Below are 14,684 nucleotides of genomic sequence, written 5' to 3'. Positions count from 1 at the left end.
CTTGCACTGTTTGAAGCTAGAAAGGTGGCAGGGTCCGCCAAGTATAAACAAAGTAACAGCTTCATGCTGCAGTTAAGTTAACAAAGAGAGTTATTTAGTTTGTTTAGGCATAAATGAATAAAAGTCAGTCAATGAAACTACATAATGCACCTTTTAAAGAAAATAAATGTTTTTCATGGATGGCATCAAATTTGCCTGTTTTTTTACATTCTCCTGACTTTTGAATTAGAGATCTATTACCAACATTACGGTAAAGGGGGGGTGGACTATGACGTACAGGCACACCTCCAGCTTGGAAGGACACCAGCCGGCCGAGGAGGCACCTCAGCTGCACCAAGGACAGGCCGACCAGACTGGCTCCTCCGCCGGGCGCAGACTCTCGGTCCGGCTGAGCTCCGTGTACCCGACGGTGCGCAGCGGCGTCCGGAGTAGGTACACACTTGTGGGCTGACTCATCATTTTCCCCAATCGAGCAGGTAATGAAACAAATAACCAAATGAATGTGATGCTGTCTGGATCATATTATGCTATAGATGATGTAGTGTCGCATGAACTCAGTCACCCCGGGGAGAAGGAAATCACCGCCTGCCTTCCTATGCGGCTCCATAAACACAGCGCTGTTCAGCCAGCAGATGATGTGGCAGCGCCTTTTTATCTCTGTCCTTCCCTCCTGTGGTTGCATCTTGCATGTCAGCACGGATGCATAAAATCCACATTCATGATATATTGTAAGAGAAACCATATAGCTCTGTGTGCGAGATGCATTGAAGCTGCTGCATGTGTCTGATTCCTGTGTTTCAGACCAGCCTGGACATTATGCCCTTCTGAGTAAAGACCGAGAGGGGAGAGAGCACATTTCAACATGTCAAGCACTCAGATAGACAATGGCTCTGCAAACTCAGCAGAAGCAAAGAAAACAGACGTGAGAATGAATGAGAAGAAATGCTGTAAGTAAAGTCCCAAGTTCACTTCACACTCATTAGATCTGAGCTGAGTTCTTCTGCATGGCTGCTTCGGTTAAGAGTCCACAGGTGCACTGGGAACACAACACCTTGCATTGTTCGCTCTGCACCGGCTCACGACTCGTTATTAAATCATCTCCTGAAATGGGAAAAGTGGAAGAGTGTGTGACGCCTTCTGTGGTTTCCACTGCTCTTTAGCAAATTAACTTTTTTCTCTCCCAGGATGTTTCTTCTTCTAATTTCTTCACTTCCAGCCTTTTGATCCCAGTCCACAGATGATATTTGTGTCTGAAGAGACACTTATTTTTGTCCGGCGACACATGCCCTAGTTATTAGATTAGGACGGCATCAAAATAGCATCAACATGAATTTTAGATGAAGCATTTTCATTTCATTTCAGTTATGTAGAGATAAAGCCTTGTTCTCCAAGACACAGTCAGTTTTCATCTGTTTATCTTATTCTCTCTGCCTGATATGCAGCATTTTTTCTTATATTTAGTCACCCAGGTGACTCATTTCTGTCAATGTGCTTCACAAATATACGTCTGTCTTCTAGCATGGGCGTCCTACATGACTAATTCTCCAACCGTGATCGTGATGATCGGCCTGCCTGCGAGAGGGAAGACCTACATGTCAAAGAAACTCACACGTTACCTCAACTGGATCGGAGTACCAACCAAAGGTAGCACACGACTGGAGAAACTGTCAGCCGTTACATTAATAGCCAACTATTTTGACTAAAGTTGGACCAGCGGTTTATTATCAGCCCACTGAGAGGACAAACTCCTCAGATCGTTATCATGACTCTTGTTAAACACTAATGAGGATTTATCTGTCTGACAGAGAGCCGAAGTCCTGACGTCACTTCCTGTCCAGCGTCTGTTCGGCTCACTCATGAAACAATTATGGGTTAATATAAATGAGTAGCCTGAAAAAGCTGCAGATTGTGTGTTAAACATCTTGGTGATTATTTCTTCCTGCCTGGTTGTCAGATTGAAAACAGCCCCGCAGTTAAAGTGAAAGAAAAAGTCTAAATTTTCAGATTCCAGTTTCCAAAATGTGAATATGTTTTGGTTTCTTTCCTCCTCTGTGACAGTAAACTGAATATCTTTGGGTTGTGGACAAGAGCAAAACATTTGAGGAGGTCATCTTTGGCACTGATTGATTTTTTTGTAACCATTTTCTGACGTTTCATCGACAAAACAATTAATCAATACATCGAAAAAAAATCAACAGATTAATCAACAATGAAAATAATCAGTAGTTGCAGCCCGAGACATGACAGAGTTTCTCTTCTTTCAACTTATCCCAACTTTCAAAGGGCATATTAGTAACATTGTTATGAAGACAAATCATTTTTTTACACAATACATCTATAGAGCTTGTAAAAGGTGCAGAATAAAAGTCTCTTTCCCTGAAAAACATTATTATGATTGTGAATCCATCATTTTAAAATGTTTGGCGGGTCCAAAGTGATTGTTGTGTTTATCTCTGTGTAAGAATTCTGACGGTTGGTTCCAGCTTGTAACAAAGTTTGTGAGCCGATAGTGTAACGCTGTTGTTATCCGTGTTTCATCAGTGATCAAGGGTCTTGGTCGTTGCCAGTTTGTGGAAAAGAAAAGTAAAAATGGCTAAGTTGTACTGTATGCGTCCACCAACTGGCAACCACTTGAGGGGACAGATGATTCGAACAACAGCAGCAGCGTGCCTACATTACCCACAATGCACCTTGGCCACTGAGTGACATCACTTGAGGCAAATTATTTAGGCAGATAGTTCACTGCACAAACTGTAATTTAATATAAACCATCTTATCTTGAACATTTCTTTACTGTACGTGTGTCATATTTAACTCAAATGTTCGGTACATTTCGGATACAAACTGTAGTTCATATTTAAAAGTTTAAATCAGAGAAGATATCTGGAGGAGAATTTGTTGTAGTCAGTTTTATCTTCCTGTTGTCTCCTAACACTGCAGATATGGCATTAGGATCACTAACATATTGATTACAGGTGTAACTGTATATTAATTTTATTGTTGTGTGCAGCAGCCACCACCTCCTCACCCCAGCTGACCTCTACATTCAAATGTATGTCAGAGTATCTCAGAATAGGAGGCTAAATTTAGCATCAGTTTAACTGCAATAGTTGTAATTGCGTACAAAACGACCCCCCTGGTGCCTTTAAGCAAACACAGCGATGACAGTGTTAATATCTTTTGTTTGATTTGCAGTGTTTAACTTGGGCGTGTACCGCAGAGAGGCCGTCAGAGCTTATAAGTCCTATGATTTCTTCCGCCATGACAATGAAGAGGCCATGAAAATAAGGAAGTAAGTAATGTTCTCATCATCTTCTCTTATGCAGTCACCACACAGGACATCACATATCTAAATAGCTTTAATAGAAGCTGGAGCATCTCTCCTTCCTGAGTGGAACATTTCCTCCAGTCAACATGACTCTGTTTGGTATTCTGCAGCCTCCTCTGCTGCATCAGTGACTAAGCTGTTTTCGAGCCAACAGTCGATACACAGACGGGGTCAGCACAGTGTTCGACCTACCTTCAACTGGCAGTGACCTGCACTCAATGTGCAGACACACACCACCAAATTGTCGTGGTTGCTCGTCTGTTAATCACCATCAGATTTCATTTCAAAGCCTAAAAAAAGAGTATAACTGTCTCCTCGTGGTCTTATCCTGCAGTAGTCACTGAACTGGGTCTTTGCGGCTCACGGCGTTCGTGAAAATGCGTCAGGCTGTTGACAGCATCCCAGCGCTGAATTGTGACCTAGATATCAAACAAGCTGCCGCTGTCACTCTGAAGCCGACTTAAGCTCTCCACGGTGTTTCAACCTCGGTCAAACAGCAGCTGAAAATAATTCTGAGACTTTGTCTTTTTTGCTTTTGGAGGTATCGGCTGGGTGGGGTTAAAGGAATAGTTCAACAATTGTGTGAAATGCACTTTTGTGCTTTCTTTCCAGCCAGACAGGTTTTTTTTTAATATTAAATGAACATACATGTGTACATAGATAACAACAAATGGGTGCCTCGCTCACTCTGAGGCACAAATGAACAACCTTTGCAAACATATCCTGTTTCCCTTTTCATATAAGCATCCCTCCTTCTAAATGAAAAGTAATTAGTATTTGCCGAACCCGATGTGGTGAAGCTTAGAGTGAGTCTACCTTGTTCCAGACTTGATTTTCTTTTCAAGGAAACAAAGAAGTGCATGTCCCAAAATGTCAACCTGCTTCTGTAACTCAATGAGGCAATTAAGTCTTTTTCTGTTGAGTAAATACCAGCCACCTGCACCCCAGGTAGAATAAATCAGCCCCAAATATATGACTTTTATGTGGAAAGAGTCTACAGATTATCAAACATGTTACCAAGATATTGTTTGTGAAAGATTAATTGCTTTTCAAGGTTTTTTTCTGTGCTTTGAGGAGCACAAATTATTTTATAGATATTGTTTTATATAAATAAATATGAGAAAAAGCACTCAGAGTCAAGGTCTACATGACACTCACAATATAATACTAATAATAGTTCCTGTTTTCTGACATTTTCAGTGTCATTTATGAATCACACACAACACACAGTCAATGTAAATTTCAATAATTGTGGATTTTAATGAATGAGAGCACACTGAGGCTCTAAACGTAGACATGATTTCTCGTTCTCCTCCGCAGGCAGTGTGCTCTGGTCGCTCTGCAGGACGTGAAGGCCTACCTGTCTAAGGAGGGAGGTCAGATCGCGGTGAGTCCTCTGGTGACCGTTTAATCCATCTGTCTCTGTGTGTCTGCTGTCTCAGAGTTGGATCATTTCCAAAAGCTTTAAAATACTCCAACAGGAAATTAATCCCAAACTGTCCTACAAACACTTCGACACAGAGAACCCACATTAAACACGAGAGATATTTACTTTCTCCTCCCTTGTGTCGATTTAATTAGGTGTTCGATGCAACGAACACAACAAGAGAACGACGAGACCTCATTCTAGCTTTTGTGAAGGAAAACGCGTTCAAGGTAAGATCGGCTGGATTTATAATGTGTTTATACTTTGAACATTATTTTATGTGTTTTCCTCTCGATCTTGGTGGTGGTGGGAATTGGCTGTTGATATTCAAACACACAACAACAACAACAATGGAAGCAAACATTTCAAACATTTGTTGGTTCTAGCTTCTAAAAGGAGCAATATGTGAGAATTTAAGTTTAAAACGTTTAAAAAGTTAAAAAAAGATTTCGAAGTTCGCTGCTGTGGCGCTGAAATGTCTCCTGAAGTAGCATGCTGACCAGCTAACCCCAGACTGTTGGCAGCAGTTAGCGGTTACTCTGGTGATATGCTGCCCCCTATCTGTCTGGAGTATAAATTCAAGTAAATTCTTACATATTGCACCTTTTAAATGTAGCTGCTTGTAATATATGATCGTAAATGAAGAGTCTTTAGGTTTTGGACTGTTAGTTGAGCAAAAGAAGCAATTTTGAAGACGTCACTTTGAACTTTTATAGACACATTTTTGTCTTTTTATAGATGAAACATTTATCGATTAAACGTGAAATTAATCATTAGTTGCAGCCTCATTAGAGTCTGGTGCTCTTAAGACATTAGTGCTGTAACAGGAGTAGAAAAGTGCTCACAAGCATCGATCGATTTAGTTTATAAATACTCTTAAAGCTTTTGAGCATTAGTGGCACTATGTTTGACTGTATTTCCTCCTCGTCATCACAGAGGTGAAACAATATAATGCACCAGGATTACAGGGAAGAAGACTATCAGCTAGCAAACATGGACATAAACAGTGAAGGTCTCAAAATATTTGAAAAATCAGCTTTGCAAAATTCCCTTGAGAGGAAAATGCTTTCAATTTTAGGTGTCAAGAACACACACAACTTATTTTGTTGAGAAACATTGAATGTTAACTGCCACAGACTGCCTTCAATCTCTGATGATACTGTGCGGTGTCGTTGTTTCAGTGGACAGTTTCGAGAAGCTTTTGCACGTTGACCCTCTGAGCCGTCCTCTTTCCGACAGGTGTTCTTTGTGGAGTCCGTGTGTGACGACCCAGAGGTCATCGCTGCTAATATTCTGGTATGATCTCACGGCACCCAACCAGACTGTGACTTTCTTGCCCGGGTCAAAATCGTAATCTATTAATATTCACACTATCTACAGTGTTATGTAAGGACTAACGTGCTTTGCCCACATTGTTTGAATGCGCTGCAAACCTGTGACAGGAAGTGAAAGTGTCCAGTCCCGACTACCCTGAGAGGCACAGAGAGAGAGTCATGGATGACTTCCTCAAACGAATCGAGTGCTACAAGGTTACGTACCAACCGTTAGATCCCGACGATTACGACAAGTAAGAACTGATCAAATCATATTGATTGTATCTGTGGATTTTTATTTATTAAATTAATACTGTTTAAAAAATGATAGCTTATCCCTGTAAAACTTACTTTGGAGCGTTTTTTATCAAATCATTTGCATCTTAATACATAATCGTGTGGAATTACAGCTGCAGTTCAGAAAATCAACACTAGATGGTGACAGTTAACAACCATTTGATTCACCTACATGACTCGCTGGCACATGCAGGGACCTTTCTTTCATCAAGGTGATTAACGTGGGCCGGCGTTTCCTGGTGAACCGGGTGCAGGACTACATCCAGAGTAAGATCGTCTACTACCTCATGAACATCCACGTGCACTCGCACTCCATCTACCTGTGCCGGCACGGAGAGAGCAACCACAACGTCGAAGGCCGCATCGGAGGCGACTCAGAACTTTCTCCTCGAGGGAAACAGGTGCGGTCGCCTTCATAATCCTCGTTTTATGAACTGTAAAGCCAGAGTCTGCTGAAAACCCAATTACAAGCCTCTCTCAGGGAGCTGGATAAGGTGTGCTTAGCTGCAATAATATGAACACCTGAGTCATGACCTTTATCACACTTAATCCTCTCAATATCCCATCTTGTCTCTGTCAACTGAACACGGATCTAATGAAGCAGAAATAAAAAATAAATGTCTCTGCATCTCTCTCTCTCTCTCTCTCACATCACAGTTCGCCCACGCCTTGCGAGATTTCATCGAGGAGCACAAACTGTCAGATTTGAAGGTGTGGACGAGCCAACTGAGGAGAACCATCCAGACAGCCGAGGAGCTCGGGGTTCCTTACGAACAATGGAAGATACTCAACGAGATTGACGCTGTCAGTACGACTGTCATCTAACCTCTCACATTTTTACAGATTCATGGAGCTCTGGTTCAGATAGACAGAAGCGATATTGTTCTGAGACACTTTAGATCAGCAGGAGGAAAGGGAAGAAAAAGAAACTAAAGGCATGAAGAAAGCTAAAGTTTCGTTAGATACTGGTTACTGAAAAGAAAAAAAACAAAGAGAAGTTATATTAAAGCTTTTCAGCCCTGCGTAGCTATTTGTTTTTTTATGATCTGAAGTTATTTTATTGTTTTTCTTTGCAAAAGAGACCAAAACAACACATTAGACACATCATATGGCTGAGAGACAAGGTTACACAATTATATAGCTGGAGGCAGATATTGTAATTTTACTCCACTACATTTCTTTTTATAACTTTAGTTACTAGTTACTTTGCAGATTACGTGCTGCATCAGAATCACAGGAGTGCCTTTTTAAATGAATTTGTTTTTATCAGCAAAAAAAACCCACTTTTTTTTTCCAAAAATCAGAAAAATGAAATGAAAAATTGATATCAGATCATCAGCCAGACTGATATTCAGCAGCCATTCCCAAACTTAGTGATGCTGCAGCCCAGTTTGAAAGTGGAAAATCTTCTGGAGCCCAACGAAACTTTTAATCACAACTCTGATCAACACACAAGACAAAGATTCAGCATTTCCATAAAATTTCCCAACCTTTTTCATAAATAGATCAATTCTTTGTGAACGTGGGTCTGAGGCAATGCAGTGCAAATTAATAATCCACCCACATACATAGAGCAGTTTGTAAACTTGCATATCTTTCAACACATGCAGGTACAATTCCCCGTCAGAGACCCGATAAGATACGTTCCAATGTCCAAATAAATGAATGGTCAGATAAATGAATAACATGTAGTTAACCTTGTTTTTAACAGTACCCTTTTAAATGTATTTATTCAATTTAATAACTATTTTACCGTAATTTCAAACTTAAAAAACTGGAAATAAAAAACATTTTATGTTTTTATTGTAAATGACCTCTTGTGGACCACCTGCAGTACCTTCACAGCCCACCAGTGGGCCACGGTCGTCACTTTGGAAATCTCTGGCATAAAGTTTAAACAAACATGTAAATAATTGTAAAATGTACTTTTACCTGTGTCACCTATTTGTGCCTTTGACATAAAGACATGTTGTGCTGTCCTTGTCCAGGGTGTGTGTGAGGAGATGACTTACGAGATGATCCAGAAGACATTCCCAGAGGAGTTTGCTTTGAGGGACCAGGACAAGTACCACTACCGCTATCCAGGAGGAGAGGTGACCTGACACACTGCTTCCATAACACAGTGTAGTTGTGTTTCAGTAAACCAAATTCATCTTTAAAGGCCTTTTTCAGGACACTTTGACATGTGGGGGAAAGCACAGGTGTAAATAATCCAGTTAACAAAAAGGCTTAACACTACTTCTTCACATATGCAGTCGTACTCCCCAAGACCTGTAAACACACTTCCGTGTGTTAAATCGATGGAGTTACCCTTTAACCAAACATGGCCTCCTGCGGTGAGGTTAACACAGTTTCTTCTCTTCTCTTCCTCCAGTCCTACCAGGACCTCGTTCAGCGTCTGGAGCCTGTCATCATGGAGTTAGAGAGACAGGGCAACGTGCTGGTCATCTGCCACCAGGCTGTGATGCGCTGTCTGCTCGCTTACTTCCTGGACAAGAGTGCAGGTCAGATAAACGCAAGTTTCCACACTTACACACCAAACTAGATCACACCTTCGTATGATAAGATGTTGTCTTCTCTCTCCTTCAATCCTGCAGAGGATCTACCGTACATGAAGTGTCCGCTCCACACGGTCCTCAAGCTGACCCCTGTCGCATATGGTAGGTCGGCTCTCTCTCAACCACAAGACTGAATTTAGTCTCATGATGTCGTGTTTTACGTAAATGTATTTTATCTATTATCTTCTAGGTTGTAAAGTGGAAATGTTTTATCTTAACGTGGAGGCAGTAAACACGCACCGAGACCGGCCTCTTGTAAGTCGCCCTGAATACGAGCTGAAAAATCACGTCGTTGCATAAATGTGCATTCAGCATTGTCGCATTATAGCCTCAGATGTGATAATAATCAGCAAATCTCAACGTCTAATCCAAAGTCTAACAGGCTCTTTGTCTTTGTTGTGTCTGCTAGCTGAATGCAATCACACTGCATCCCCCCGTGTGTGAGGCTTTGCTCCCTCGACTCCTCCTCTCCTTACATCCCTGTTTTGTTACGTCCCCTTTTATCTTTAATCCTTAATTAATCAGTCTGGCTTGAGCTGTGAGCTGATGAATGTGAAGTCAGTCGTTAATTTGGTATCATTAGAGGCAATGGCTGATCATGCTACCTCACTTGGCTGATCTAATCATTACCGTTGCTCTGGTTTGCATCCTGGTATTTAGATTATGAAAACCTGCCGCTCCTTTTTCTCTGTCTTAATTGAAGCAGTTGTTCGTCTTCATTAATGTTTCGTGTTGTGTGGTGGAATGACATGGTTGAAACATTTCCTGTCACTAAAAAAAAATTTTAAAAAACGCCTTCAGTCGTCTTCCCCTGTCGCTGTGGATCCATTTTGGAGAGGACGTCTTGCTTGCTTGGCAGCGTCTGGTCAGGTGTTTCCCCCCGGGTGTTGTGTGTTCCCTCATCTTTTTTTCCTTAACACTTGCGGTATTTCATCTCCTACCAGGGTAAAAGCCCGAGGGACTCTGCTCTCATACACCGGCGGAATAGTTACACTCCCTTGTCCAGTCACGACCAGGTCAAGCGTCCCAGGCTCTACAGCGCGGGCAACCAGCCCTGGCTACCGCTCGCCCCCACCCCATCAGCTCTGATGCCCGAGGGACGGCAAAGCCAAGTTAGTGCCAGAGTCACAGGCTCCCCCTCTAAATCAGTCACCGTCAACTGTAATCAGTCACCTCCCACCACAGTTGTAACCCTGTGTTTGGCATTCCCTCGGATCCTCCCGATGATTTAGTGTGTGTGTGTGTGTGTGTGTGGGTGTGTTGAAAATGACGATCATGGACTCCATCTCTCTGTCTGTCTTTCTTTCTGTCTCAGGGCATGTTTCTGGATCTCGACTGCGTTGCTCCCCTTCTTTTTAACATTGTGCCTGTCTGTTTTTCCAAAAGTCAGAAGTTTGTCTTGCATGACCTCCCGCTTCACCACTGGGCTGTTCCCGGCTTGAATATGCAGAACAGCATGCCTACTTTTTTCTGAGGAAAGCTGCTCAGGAGTTTATAAGATACAAGAGACGCACAAACATCAAAGACATCTTTTAATTTTAGGGCTGCAGCAATTTATTATTTTAATTGTTGATTTATCCGTCAGTTACTTTTTTTAATTAATCGTTACTTAGAAAAATGTCGATCAGTGTTTGCCAAAACCAAAGATGACGCCCTCAAATGTCTTGTTCTGTCCACAACCCAGAAATATTCAGCTTTCTGTCATAGAGGAGGAAATAAACCAGAAAATATTCACATTTTAAGGTCCAGTGTGTGGGATTTAAGGGGATTTAAGGACCGAAAACTGGCAGAAACTGGAAGATAATTTTCATTATTTATAAGTTTTGAGTTTTCATTGCTGTAAAATCCCCTGAAACTAAGAATCTTTATGTTTTTGTTCCCTTATAAGGAACATTTTATACCTACAGAGGGAGCGGGTCTGCCGTGTTGCACCGCCATGTTTCTACAGTAGCCCAGAGGGGACAAACCAAACACTGACCTTTTTCCTGTGTTTTTTGCAGCTACCAATCACACCAGTAGATGTTGCTAAATCCTACACACTGGACCTTAAAGGAGGTGAAATCAGAGAATTTTGACTATTTTCCTTAAAATAAGTCAAACCGACCAATAGATTATCTATGGAAGATATTGTTTTTAATGGTGATCCATCCATCAAGTCTAATCTAAATTGTTTTCTGTCCTATGACTTGAGATCTGGTGGGAAAAAAAGGTTTGCCAGGATAATATTTGCAAGTTCCTTAATTTATTTTATCAGTGAAAATGACTTTTTCAGGAGATTTTTTTTTTTTTTTTTTTCACTCATTTTCACAAATGGGGAAAAAACAACTTTCATGCGATTTCACACATGAAAAAGTAGATTTTGGGGGTTTTTGTTTGTTTTTTATTTGTTTTTTGCAGTTTCACACATGAATTTTTATTTCACTTGTTAAAAATAAAACAAGGAAGTCTCGCACATGTAAAAAAAATCACTCAGTTTCTCACAGGAATTTTTTTTTTTCTTATTTCTCCTGGAAAAAAATTCTCACTTTTTTTCACAGTTTCACACATGGCAAGAAAAATCACTTGATTTCACCCACAGAGAAATTTGATTTATTTTTTTGTTTGTTTGTTTGTTTGTTTGTTTGTTTTTGGGTTGTTGGTTTTTTGCAGTTTCACACTTGGCAATTAAAATGACTTTACTTGTTAAAATAAAACAATAAAGTCTCACACATGAAAAAAATCACTCAGTTTTCTCACATGAAATTTTATTTCTCCTGGAAAAAATTTTCACATGGAAAAAAAAATATCTCGGCATTGTTTTTTTCGCAGTTTCACACATGGCAAAAAAAATCACCTCGTTGAGTTTTTAAAAAAAAATCTTCTTGAACATTTTTTTCCCGAAGTTTATACATGAAAAAAAATTAAAAATCACTCAGTTTCACAAATGAAATAAAACATTTTTTTTTAAAAGATTCTCCTGAAAAGTTTTTTTTTCTCTTCAGTTACACAAATTCTCCTGAATTTTTTTTTGTTCCATTCTGTTGCACACATGAAAAAGAAAACAAAACAATCACTTCTCACATGAAATTTTATTGTTTTAGTTTTAGTTTTTTTATTTCTCCTGGAAAAATGTTTTTCACTTGTTTCACACATGAATTTTAATTGTTTTCACTCTGTTTCACAAATGGAAAAAAAATAAGAAACTTGTAAAGTTTATCCTGACAAAATTATTTTTCAATCAGTTCTCAAGTCATAAACACAGGAGAGAAAACAATTTAGATCAGACTTAGAAGATCAATCACCAGAATAAAAAATGTCTTCACTTGCTCCTCAGGGCTTCCATAGATCCGTAGTTATCAAAATAGTCAACGATTAATTTATTAGTTGTCAGCTAATCGATAAATCATTGCAGCCCTGTTTACTGTATTTTGTCACAAGAGATAATGATCACAGTGTTGGTTAAACATTACATTTATACATCCACACTGATGATTACATTTGTAAAAACAGAATCCCATTTGAGGAAAGTTGAGAGCAGACAACAAAAAATGACAGATTTCAAACTTAAAAAAACTGTTAAAGTTGAAAAATGCATATTCATATTTGTGGGTGTTGTGTAATTGTTGGCCTTGCCTTGTTGTGGGTTCAGTGCTTCAGTCCTTCTCCACATTTCTATCTCTCTCTCTCTTTCTCCACTGTCTTTAACTCTGTCTTACAGCCTCGGATAGGAAGCGGTTGTCTGTGAGTATTTTGGAGACTCGGTACATTTAACCAGCCCTTCATTTTCTTTCCCATAGTTCAACTCATGTCATTGTAACCCATGTCATTATGTTGTCACAGTGGTGTATTGTTATGGTTTTCAGTCTTTGGGTTCCTCTAACTTTCCATTGCCTTTGCACTTTATTAGAACGACCTTATCTGCTTATCTAGAACACTATCAGACACGGATTACTTGGAAGTTTAATAAGCGCTTCAATAAAACTCTTTGTCGGTATTTGTTGGACAACTCAACTTGGATAAATTAACGTCAGAAAGCTAAGGGTTAGGAGCATCAGTTTCCTTGTTGTTGCATAAAATGAAGTGTACTTGATCGTGATTTTATAGCCAAGGTGTCAGAATGTGATTAATTATTATTATTACTTCTTCTAATGTGGCTGTTTTACCGCACTTCACATGACGACCTATATTTTTCAAGTAGGAACCTTAAGACTCCTGGGCCCCCTCGGAGGCTATTAGTTACCTCAAATAGGATGTGCTGCTGTGAGGCATTAATGTGTGAAAGTCAGTGACATTTTCTTTTTTCCTTGAAGGAGTCCCTGTGCGAAGGAATCGACTTTGACAGCCCCGAAGAAACTAGTGGCTGTGTCCGCTTCTGAGTGAGGACGAACGCGTCTTCCGTTCTTCATGGCACAAACCACATCCTGAGGGAAACGAGGGTCAAATTAAATGTCGGGTGAAGTCGAATAACAGTTGGTTTATTTTCATGTTTTGGTCTGTTTAACTTTACTCTGCATGTTGAGGCTGTGAACTGGAAGCCTTATCATTAATGTCATAAACACTTCCTGCATGTGCGCCAAAATCAATCAACCAAAAGAACAAACTGGCAACTAATCCTCAGTGTAAAATGCTGTGATGCCTTACTGAACTTTCAATCTAGCAGTAGATTTAGCGCCACTGTATGCTCCACTGAATGTAACCACAACAGGTTATACATTATGATTCACTTTCACTATTGCAAATACAACATGTCATCAAGTAGATGTTCTGAAAATATTTTTATAATACAAACCAGGTAACGCTTTTTATTTTCCAGAAGATTCATGGCAAGAAGGTGGTAAATACCAAGTAGCATGTTTAAAATTTCTTTAGAGTTACCACATTAATTACCTCAAAATGTATTGAAATGTATCTCAATATTATTTAATAATAATATTCTGTTATTTTCAAATTAAAAGTTGATAAGTAGCTGGCTATTTTCTTTAATACATTTCACTGAAACTTGCTTAAAACTGCTTAACTTCTGCTGATCATGTCAGTTTAATTTCAAACTAGTTTCGGTCTAACTTCCCGTCAGCAGGCCACTAGATCGTTCTAGATAGAAGTTCTTCAATTTACTGATTTACTGACTAAGCTGCAGAAACTCACTTCATTGCAGTATTTTTTTCCCAATTTAAAAAAAATCATACAAAATGTGTTGTTTTCAGTAGAATATTTTTGTTTTCATTCATGGAACCAAGTGCGAAAATACAAATAAATCAGAAGAAAAAAAACTTTTCATGTGTGAAACCAAGAGAAAAAAAGTTTCCAAATGAAAATAAGCCTTACAAAAAACATGTTTATCCTCTGCCAAGACTTTTCTAGTTGGAAAGTAAAAAGTTAGATAGAAACTGTTTGGGAAATTAAAATGCCATGAGCAGCAGAAGTTGAGCAGAAAGTAGTTAAAAGTTTCCTGTGAATGTAATAAGTACCAGCTATTTATTAACTGCTTAGCAGAATATTATTATTGAATTTTGAACATTTATTGAACATTTTTTGATGAATTATTGTTGTCATTTGGGGGTAATTTCAAAGAAATTTTGAATATGTTACCACCTACTTGCCATGAAAATGACAGACCTGTAAAATGAAATGTTACCCAAACCCATATCGACCGTACAATCAAGCTGCAGTTGTTGTTCACATCAAAAAAGCCATCATCTGTTATGTCTCATGTTACTGATTTGTTGTGGGTTTGAGAGAAATGTGTAAATCAGTTCTGAAGGAAATTAAAAAACTGTCTTGAG

General features: G+C 39.5%; 1 protein-coding gene across 5 annotated transcripts; it reads left to right on the top strand.

Moving 5' to 3' along the window:
* The first annotated feature begins 314 nt into the window (after window positions 1-314).
* Window positions 315-14,684, top strand: pfkfb2b (6-phosphofructo-2-kinase/fructose-2,6-biphosphatase 2b). 5 transcript variants are annotated; one of them, XM_084349876.1, is made up of 17 exons: window positions 315-476; window positions 802-947; window positions 1,519-1,644; window positions 3,196-3,292; window positions 4,649-4,715; window positions 4,910-4,984; window positions 5,994-6,050; window positions 6,197-6,321; window positions 6,558-6,765; window positions 7,022-7,168; window positions 8,353-8,457; window positions 8,739-8,868; window positions 8,962-9,024; window positions 9,113-9,177; window positions 9,867-10,034; window positions 12,620-12,642; window positions 13,212-14,684. In XM_084349876.1, the coding sequence occupies exons 2-17, from the start codon at window positions 863-865 to the stop codon at window positions 13,279-13,281; spliced, it is 1,611 nt and encodes a 536-aa protein (XP_084206002.1). In that variant the 5' UTR covers window positions 315-476; window positions 802-862; the 3' UTR covers window positions 13,282-14,684. The 5 variants fall into 5 exon arrangements, with proteins under 5 accessions (XP_084206002.1, XP_084206000.1, XP_084205999.1 ...); XM_084349874.1 differs by lacking the exon at window positions 9,867-10,034; XM_084349873.1 differs by lacking the exon at window positions 12,620-12,642.

Source organism: Pagrus pagrus (assembly GCF_965226575.1).
Source record: "Pagrus pagrus genome assembly, chromosome: 3".
Classification (NCBI taxonomy): domain Eukaryota; kingdom Metazoa; phylum Chordata; class Actinopteri; order Spariformes; family Sparidae; genus Pagrus; species Pagrus pagrus.
Note: the sequence above shows the minus strand (reverse complement) of the source record. Positions and strands in the feature narration are given on the sequence as shown.

Excerpts from the sequence above, each read along its gene's own strand:
- pfkfb2b (XM_084349872.1), top strand. The coding sequence starts at position 863 with ATGTCAAGCACTCAGATAGACAATGGCTCTGCAAACTCAGCAGAAGCA. Across the intron at positions 6,322-6,557 it reads GATCCCGACGATTACGACAA|GGACCTTTCTTTCATCAAGG; the intron begins GTAAGAACTGAT and ends TGGCACATGCAG. Across the intron at positions 7,169-8,352 it reads TACTCAACGAGATTGACGCT|GGTGTGTGTGAGGAGATGAC; the intron begins GTCAGTACGACT and ends GTCCTTGTCCAG.